Source organism: Bombus pyrosoma, linkage group LG18 (genome assembly GCF_014825855.1).
Source record: "Bombus pyrosoma isolate SC7728 linkage group LG18, ASM1482585v1, whole genome shotgun sequence".
NCBI classification, from domain to species: domain Eukaryota; kingdom Metazoa; phylum Arthropoda; class Insecta; order Hymenoptera; family Apidae; genus Bombus; species Bombus pyrosoma.
Window position 1 is genome coordinate 2,331,963 of NC_057787.1, and position 9,477 is coordinate 2,341,439.

Here is a 9,477-nt window from a genome sequence, read left to right on the forward strand (position 1 = left end):
ATTTTAATGTAAGTCAATATTTTTTTTAAATATAGATGTTAGATAAATTATTTTTTAAATAAATAGTTACAATTTATTTAAATTTAAAGAAATATTTGTGTAAAAATTGAAATTATATATGTCATATGAATTCTAAAGCTCCTATCTATCCAAATATATATCTTTACGAAAACTAGCCTTAAGGGATAGGCTTAAAGTTGGAAACTGATAGAATTTACTAAGCCGTAGGAAAAGTATAATAATTTATTTGAAGTATTACTAAGCGTATCGCACTGACGGAGGTTATTATCAAAAATTGGTAATTTAATTTCATAGCTTTAATACTTTTAAATATTGCTATTAAACAATCGAAGAAAGAAATGTTGTGCATTTTAGTACTTTATTTTAGTATTCCATACAAAATTCTGTTGCCTTCGTCTGTTATGGATATGGTGACTACCAATTTACAACAACAACGGCAAATTACGGAGCAGCTACGACGTGAAGCTGCTTTAAAACGAATCACAGTTAGCAAAGCTGTTGAAGATATCATGAAATACATTACAGAACACGAGCAAGAAGATTATCTTTTGGTTGGTTTTTCATCACAGAAATCGAATCCCTTTCGTGAAAGAAGTTACTGTACCATTTTTTAAACTTGCATGTTTAAAGTAAAAAGTGAATCATTTTAATTTTTTTCCTTTAAGTATTCGTATTTTGATATGTTTAATTTATTATATGATTAGAATGAAATATCGAGTCTATTTGTATCATCAATATTCAAACATTCATTTAACTATCTTAAGTTGATTAATTTGGGCCATCATTATTATTATTTCTATGCATATTTTGATATTTATTTCATGTAAACGTTAAACTTCAGAATTATTTATGCATTAATAATTTATATTTGAAGAATTTCTAATATATTTACTAATGCTTTATTATAATTCTATTGGCCTATAAATTATCATGAAATACATACGCACAAAATATTTCTAATATGTATCAATATTATCTGCATATGCATAAGTATATATGCAATACAAAAGTGAAATGTTATTTTGTACAATGTTGATCTTATGAAATGTAATATTTTTTAAATATGAGAACCTGTTACTCTACAAAGTATATTATAGTCTATTTTTCATTCAGTCTACATAATTAAAGTTGAAATTAAATACTTCAAATGCCTAATGTATGTTTAATGTACTTTTGTACAATTTATTTTGCTAATTACATATGCTTATATAACAATGCATTTATAAAGCTTAAATTGTAATACAAAATAAAAACATGTTATAAAAAATATAAATTCTAGTTTTTATTATATTATTATTATATACCTATTTTAGTGTTATTTAATGAAATTAACAGTTACTTATTTTTTTAGTTAAAAGTATAAAAGTATACTCGATGTTGTGACTTTTGCATCATATTAGCAGAAACATCAGTTGTGTGGCTATGTAAAAATTAATTGGAATCTTTAAAAACAATATTAACAGTTTAATATATGTATAAAAATGATAGTAAAATAACATTTACAAAACATCTTTACTTCAAGAAAGTGTAAAAAGAAAATTTTTCTAACCTGTAATTCTTCAGGTAAGTACTTAAAAAACGGATTTATTTGTTTAAGTAAGTAATATAAAAGATATAATGCTTTATTTATAGATAAGAAATATGTTTTCAATTACTTTGGTAACTTTAGATAGTTATCAGTCAATTCCACTATTAGGAGTAGATGTAACATTTTCAGACTTTCGAGGAAATGAAATTAGACAAGTCCCAGTTATCAGGATATTTGGATCTACTCCTTCTGGTATATTGTAATTTATTAATATGTAATATTTACTAAGAAATACTTAAATAATAATTATTTATCTTTTATTTTTAATTGTATTAAGGAACAAAAACATGTTTACATATACATGGGGTATTTCCATATATGTACATACCATGTACAATAAATAATAATGTTAATAGTTACATGTACAGATTGGCAGCAGCAATAGATTCTGCAATAAATGTATCTTTGGGATCTGCAGTATCTAATACTCAGCATGTTTATAAAATTCAACAAGTTTCTGGAATGTAAGAATATTAAATATATTGCATATTATTAGTACATATATATATATATGAATTTGATTATATAAAACCTTTTTTCTAGTCCTCTTTATGGATATCATGAAAAGGAACATTTGTTTTTAAAAATTTACTTTTACAATCCGGCTATGATCAAACGAGCATCTGATTTATTACAAGTATATAATATTCGTGCTTGTAATTATCTTTTTATATTTATTAAAGAATGCAGAAATAATAGCAAATATTCTTTTTTAGAATGGAGTAATACTTGGTCAAAGTTTACAACCACATGAAGCACATATACCTTTTATTTTGCAATTTATGATTGATTATAATCTATATGGTATGAGTTTAATAAACTTAAAAGATGTTAAATTTAGAAAATGCATACATACAAAATTAGAAGAAAATTCAGAAAATGAGAGTCCATTAAATTTATTTGATTCACAAAAACACCTCCCAGAATTTATTGTTAAACAAAGCACCTGCAAATTAGAAGTAGATGCACAAGCATGTGAAATACTCAATAGACAAGAAATTCAGAATGATTTGGATTTAAATCCTGGTATTGCAGCCATTTGGAATGAAGAAAAACATAGAAGAGAAGCAAAAGGTTTAGAGAATGTTGAATCACAATTTTTGTATTCTAATACTAATAGCAGAATTTATGATTTAACAGAGAATGATATTTATCAAGAAGAAAGATTAAGGAAAAAATTGCAGTCTATGTCACAGGTATAGTATTAGATTATTTTTTAAATTTTCACATTGAAAAATATAAGTCTAATTCATTTATACTCTTAGATCAGTGAAGATATAACTTCAAAAACATCAAAAATACACAATTATCCTTTAGAAGTGGATGATGAAAGTAACTCATTTAGTGCTTCATATGTTCCAAATCATTTTAAATCATTAATGCTAAATAAAGAAACTAAAGATGAAACGTTTTTAAATAATAGTTTATTAGAATTTGATAATTTTGAGATAAAAGAAAATTTACCTCAAGATAAAACAATAGAAAATACTATTTGTAAGTAATTATACAATAAGTAGGATTTTCTACTAAACATTTTCTTGTTAAAATTATATATTAAAATTTTTATTTGTAAACATATACTCTTATACGTACATGTACATATATACTTATTTGTTTTAGTGGACTCTGAAGATATGTATTTGGTTGAAATATTAGCTGATTTAAGAGAAGAAAATGAAGAAGAGAAAATTATAGATAACGATAGCATGTTAGGTTCTCAATTTTCTATGTTGAATAATGAAATTAAAGTGGATAATGAAGATGATGAAATTGAAGATTTAAACATTACAAGTTTGGATTTGAGCCTTAGTTCGTGGAACTCAGTTATCACTGAAACTGAAAGTAAGATGACAGAAGATAACAAACAAACAAATGATATAACTGAACATAATGCTAAAAGTAGTTCTTCAAGAGATGTTCCTCAATATGATGGCCCAAGTGATATGGTTTTAAAAAATAAAAAGCAATTAATATGGCAGCTTACTAGAAATAAAATAAAGAAGAGAAAAAAAGCATGTACAAAATTGGATAAATTTTCACTATATTTCAATATGATATTAAATGAATTAAAATTTATAAATATTCAAATAAATTTTAATCTTTTACAAAATCAGTTAATGATTCCACTAGGAACTATATTTGATATTAAATTATCTAAATATTTTACATTTTATCAGAAACAAACACGAGAATTTGAAAGTAAACGTAGAAAAGCGTCACAAACTACTGAAAAAAAGTTGTCGTATTATAAAGATATAAATATTTATAAATTAGATCACAAAGATTTAGATGTTTATGATATAGATGAGATCGAATATACATTAGATAAGTGTAAACATTTAAAAAATTCAACAGATTTTGAAAACAATCCTAATAAATCATATATCATGAATAGTGCTTCAAATAAATTAAACATACCTGCACTTGATGGTAATGCTGATAATAGTTCCAGTGATTCTGAGGTAGATCAGGATATTACCATTAACAAGAAAGAAAAGCGCATTTGTGTTTATAAGCCAAATACAAAATTTAAAAGTGACAAGGATGTTGTTAATATTTCACTGATAAAACGAAGGCTTGAATTGGAAGATTCTAATTTGCAGTCTCCTCATAAACGACGTAATACCATTGGAAATTATTTACCAAATGAACCATATCATACCCCAACTAAAGCAAAATTGGTACATAGCCCATGTTCTGTCTCAAAAAAATATTCTTCGCTTGATATAAAGATAGTGTCTCCAAAAATAGATAAAAATATTAGAAATAATGAATCTTGTAGTTCAGAATTTAATTGTAATACTTTGAAACGAAATAATCAACATTTATTTCGTGATAAAATAGATAATTTAGCTTTAGAGGAAAATCAAGGTAAGTAGTATATTATTGTTATATATCATTTCAAATATATCAAACTATGTTTTAGATAAATTATTTTATATTTTTTTCAGTATTCTTTACACATAATGAAACTTCAAATATTAGCAAAACAGGCTCAGTTATTCTTAAACACAAAGACAGGTAAATGTTACAAATATGACTATATTTTTATTTTACAAGAATGATTTATATAAAATTTGATTTTTAATGTTAGTAGTTCAAATATACATGAAGAGTTAATTAATTTTGGAAAAGAAGATAATGTATTAAAAACAAAATTTGAAACACAAATTATTCCTAAAAATAACAAACAGATTTGTAAAAAATTAAGTTTTATGAATATTAATAATGAAGAAATTAGTTCTGTAAAGGATAATATATATTTCGAAAACTTATCTCTAACAAAAGAAATCATAGATAATATACATAAAAGCGATGATTCCATTAGCATTTCCATAGTGAATTCTAACTGTCGTGAAAATTCTATAAAACTACACACAAGAGAGAATGAGAAAGTCAATTATGAATATAATTTACCAAGTACATCCAGAAATAATGTCAATCTGTACTTAGACAATACTTTAGACCAAATGTCATTAATACATAAAAATATGGATGAAGATGAAGATGAAGAAGACGTTTGTAATATGACATATACACAATACCTTAATGAAAAATTAGAATCAGAATCAAATACCCCAAATATCATGGCACTAAAAGATATAAGTGGTATAGAAACTAAGTTAATTACTATTACAAGTAAATTTAATTCACCAAGCAGAGAAAGAATCATAAACTCTATGAAGATGTATGATATTTTAGAATCAAAATTCAATTCATTATTTTTCAGCAACAAAATTGATTTGATAAAATTTAAGCAAAAAAAAAATTTAAGTAATAATGATATTTACAAAGTAATTCCATTTAAATGTAGTTTAGATAGAGTTACGGGTATTAAACTCTGGCGTCGAGTGCGAATAAATGAATTTTATCCTTCTGGATCAAGTATAAAATCTTGCAATATAAAAAGAGTTCTTGCAGGATACAATGCGTTAATAATTCATCCTCTTATTCAGCCACCAACATCGAAAAATGTTAAAACTTGGTTACAAGCTAAAAAGCATTTATCGAAGAAGAACAATAATCATGAAGTAAAAGATAATATTGATGTTCCAAGAGACATAAAAGAAAGCAATATTTTGAACAAAGTACTTGCTAATAATCGATATATGAAATCACAGTGTTCTGGCAGTTTAGAACATTCAAGCAAATCTAATAATAGCTTTAATTCTTCTTTACAAAAAATGCTTGAAAATCCATTATTATACAAGAATAATGATACACCACAATATCTAGGTATTTCATATGGACAAATTGAATATACTCTAAAAGGCCATAGTAATAATGTTGAAAATGAAAATCGTCAAAATGCCAAAGGCCTAACTGTGGTAATACTAGCATATCAAATGCAATTATAAGGTAATATCATCATATCAGACGTTATTAAAATTTTCTTTAACTATTGCAGCATCAATATCTGACAATATTAGCAGTAGAAATACACGTTATTACACGTGATAAATTTCTCCCTGATCCAAACCATGATCCAATTGGAGCAATATTCTATGCTATTCATAATGATGTTCCATTATCTTCAAAAATTGAACAAATAGAGCATGGTATATATTAGAATTAGTGTATTTCTTTTTTAATTATTTTTTGTAATCATGAGTAAAACTAACTATAATACTATTTTAGGTGCTATTCTTGTAAGTTCATTAACCCAAAATACGAAAGTAAAAAATATACATTCAGCTAATACATGTACTACATCATATGTATCAACTGAAGAGGATTTATTAAATAGTCTTATAATATTAGTTAGACATTGTGATCCAGATATTTTAATTGGTTGGGAGATTGAGTCTCTTTCATGGGGATATATCTTTCATAGAGCTTCTCATATTGGTCTAAAAGATTTTATGTGGCAAATTTCAAGAATTCCAACTGCCCCTGCAATATCTAAAGGACAAGCATCTGATAAAGATAATTTCAATGATGCAAAAATCTCAGGTCGAATTATCCTTGATGTTTGGAGAATAATGAGACATGAAATAGCATTATTAAATTATACATTTGAGAATGTCATGTATCATATAATGCGTGAAAGAGTGTCATGTCCTACTTTTCAGATTTTAACTAATTGGTGGAACCATAAAAGTGTAACAATACGATGGAGAGTTATTACTCATTACGTCATACGAACTGTGGGTACATTGAGAATATTAATCCATCTTGATATTATTGGTTTGTATCAGTCATTATTTTTCATTCTATTTTATAATGTAATGTTCCGTTTCTTATATAATATCTCAACAATATCTTAGGCCGAACTTGCGAACATGCACGACTTTTTGGAATACAATTTTATGAAGTTTTTTCAAGAGGTTCTCAGTTTCGAGTTGAATCAATGATGTTGAGGCTTGCAAAACCTTTGAATTATATTTCAGTTTCACCCTCTATACAACAAAGAGCCCGAATGCGCGCACCTGAATCTCTACCACTTATTATGGAACCACAGTCCACATTATACACTGATCCATTGATTGTCCTGGATTTTCAAAGTTTATATCCAAGCATTATTATTGCTTATAACTATTGCTTCTCTACATGTTTAGGTCGTGTAGAGCACATTGGCCAGTAAGTATAATATCAATATTCCTATATGTTTATGATAAAAAGAGTAGTATAAAAATATAATACCATTTTTATTTCTTCTAGTTATGAACCATATGAGTTTGGTGCAACTACATTAAAAATAAAAAAAGATACTGCTAAGAAACTATTTGGAAAAATAAATTTTGCACCCTGTGGTGTAGCTTTTGTAAAACCAGAAATAAGAACGGGAATATTACCGCGTATGCTTACAGAAATTTTAAATACTCGATTAATGGTAAAAAAGTCTATGAAACTTCATGGGAATGAAAATCACGCATTACAACGTATTCTTCATTCACAACAACTAGGGCTTAAGCTAATTGCAAATGTTACTTATGGTTATACAGCTGCTAATTTTAGTGGCAGAATGCCTTGTATTGAAGTATGTCAGACATATATCACATAATATTTTTAAGAATTTTTTGCAAAGTTAATTATAATTATTATTAATTAAGATAGGGGACAGTGTTGTTAGTAAAGGAAGGGAAACATTAGAACGAGCAATTAAAATAGTAGAATCTACACCTAAATGGGGAGCTGAAGTTGTTTATGGCGATACAGATTCGTTATTTATTCTTTTACGTAGAAAATCAAGAGAAGAGGCGTTTGCAATAGGAGCTGAAATTGCTGATACTGTTACTGCAGCTAATCCTCCTCCTATAAAACTTAAATTTGAGAAAGTTTTGCAACCATCGATATTACAAGTAAGGTTTTATTAATATTATTAATAATAAAAATAAATAAATAAAAATAAATTAATTAATTAATTAATACGTATAACATTCTACAATATTTTTTCATATTCAGACTAAAAAAAGATACTGTGGTTATATGTATGAGTCTCCAGAACAGAAAGAACCTGAATATTTAGCAAAAGGTATTGAAACTGTTCGTAGAGATGGTTGTCCAGCTGTAACTAAGGTAAGTAAATGAAATAAAATAAGATAAATAAATGAAGAAATGATAATATGAAAATATAAATATTAAATTATTATTTTATTATTAATTATTAAACATTTTAGAATTAAATTAAATTTTTAATTTCAGATACTTGAAAAAACATTAAAAATCCTATTTGATACAAAGGATCTCTCTTTAGTAAAACAATATGTTACTAGACAATTTGATAAAATTTTACGTAAAAGAATATCAATTCAAGATTTAACATTTGCAAAGGAATTTCGTGGCTTGAATGGTTACAAAATCAGTGCTTGTGTACCTGCATTGGAGTTAACACGAAGATTGATGCGCAAAGATCCACGGGCGATACCTCGTACTGGTGAAAGAGTGCGATATATTATAGTGGCTGGAGCCCCAAATCAGCCACTAATTCAGTGTGTACGAACTCCAACAGAAGTAATTTTAGATGAAAGTTTAAGTCCAAATTCGATATACTACATAACAAAAGTTATTATACCACCACTTAATCGGTGTTTAAATTTAGTCAGCGTTGATGCTAATACATGGTACAATGAATATTATATAATATGCTTTTATGTTATGTCTATTTGTAATATTTGTTCTGAAATATTACCTTTTAACTTTTCTCTATCGTTAGGTATACAGAAATGATCCATCGCCAAACACCTGATAAAATAGTTAATTTATGTGCGAACAATCAAAAGCTAACTATTCGACAGTTTTTTAGTACTGTTATATGTGCTGTTTGTGAAAATCAAACGCAAAAAGATATTTGTATAAATTGCATGGCAAAGCCAAGTCAAACAATTACTATTCTACATGAAAAGTTAAGATGGTTAGAACGTACTCATCACGAACTTACTATGGTACATATAATTTTTATATTTTATTTTTTTGTATAGATATAAAGGGCATTGATATAAAAATGTTTATTTTTTTTAGATATGTCAGTCTTGTACTGGCTACTTGGATGACCCGAAATGTGAATCTTTAGATTGTCCGGTTTTATATCGATTGATGCAAGCTCGAAGAGATCTTGTTCAAATACCTTATTTAAATAATATTATTCGTAATATGTAATGGTATTTTCTATATAGAAAGAAAAATCATGAAATAGTGATTTTTATCCAATACATTATATCTTCATATTTTTATAAAAGAGATTACAAATTAAATACCATTTTTTAAATATTATAATCACATTGTATGTTAATTATTATAATATATTGAAAAATAATAAGAATAAAAATATGTAATCTGTACCCAAATGTTTGTAAAAGATTAATTTGAATATTTGAATAGTTTATCTATTGCGTCACCAGAGAGCGCAGCATCTGGATAAATATCGT

General features: G+C 26.2%; 1 protein-coding gene across 7 annotated transcripts; it reads left to right on the top strand.

Moving 5' to 3' along the window:
- Positions 1–154: 154 nt before the first annotated feature.
- LOC122577245 (DNA polymerase zeta catalytic subunit) lies at positions 155–9,390 on the top strand. Of its 7 annotated transcripts, none has more exons than XM_043748407.1 (18): positions 637–1,584; positions 1,654–1,801; positions 1,887–2,073; positions 2,153–2,246; positions 2,326–2,805; positions 2,875–3,103; positions 3,230–4,480; positions 4,561–4,630; positions 4,704–5,937; positions 6,018–6,168; positions 6,248–6,796; positions 6,877–7,189; positions 7,271–7,589; positions 7,663–7,911; positions 8,015–8,128; positions 8,255–8,673; positions 8,766–8,994; positions 9,071–9,390. In XM_043748407.1, exons 2-18 carry the CDS (start codon positions 1,663–1,665, stop codon positions 9,206–9,208), a joined length of 6,165 nt encoding a protein of 2,054 aa, XP_043604342.1. In that variant the 5' UTR covers positions 637–1,584; positions 1,654–1,662; the 3' UTR covers positions 9,209–9,390. The 7 variants fall into 7 exon arrangements, 4 of the variants coding, with proteins under 4 accessions (XP_043604342.1, XP_043604345.1, XP_043604343.1 ...); XM_043748410.1 differs by having other exon boundaries at positions 4,704–5,934; XM_043748408.1 differs by having other exon boundaries at positions 4,707–5,937.
- Positions 9,391–9,477: the final 87 nt, after the last annotated feature.

Bases quoted from the DNA above. Each gene is read 5' to 3' on its own strand.
- LOC122577245 (XM_043748407.1), top strand. From the start codon at position 1,663: ATGTTTTCAATTACTTTGGTAACTTTAGATAGTTATCAGTCAATTCCA. The intron at 2,074-2,152 runs GTAAGAATATTA...CCTTTTTTCTAG, and splicing joins ATTCAACAAGTTTCTGGAAT to TCCTCTTTATGGATATCATG. The intron at 2,806-2,874 runs GTATAGTATTAG...TTATACTCTTAG, and splicing joins AATTGCAGTCTATGTCACAG to ATCAGTGAAGATATAACTTC.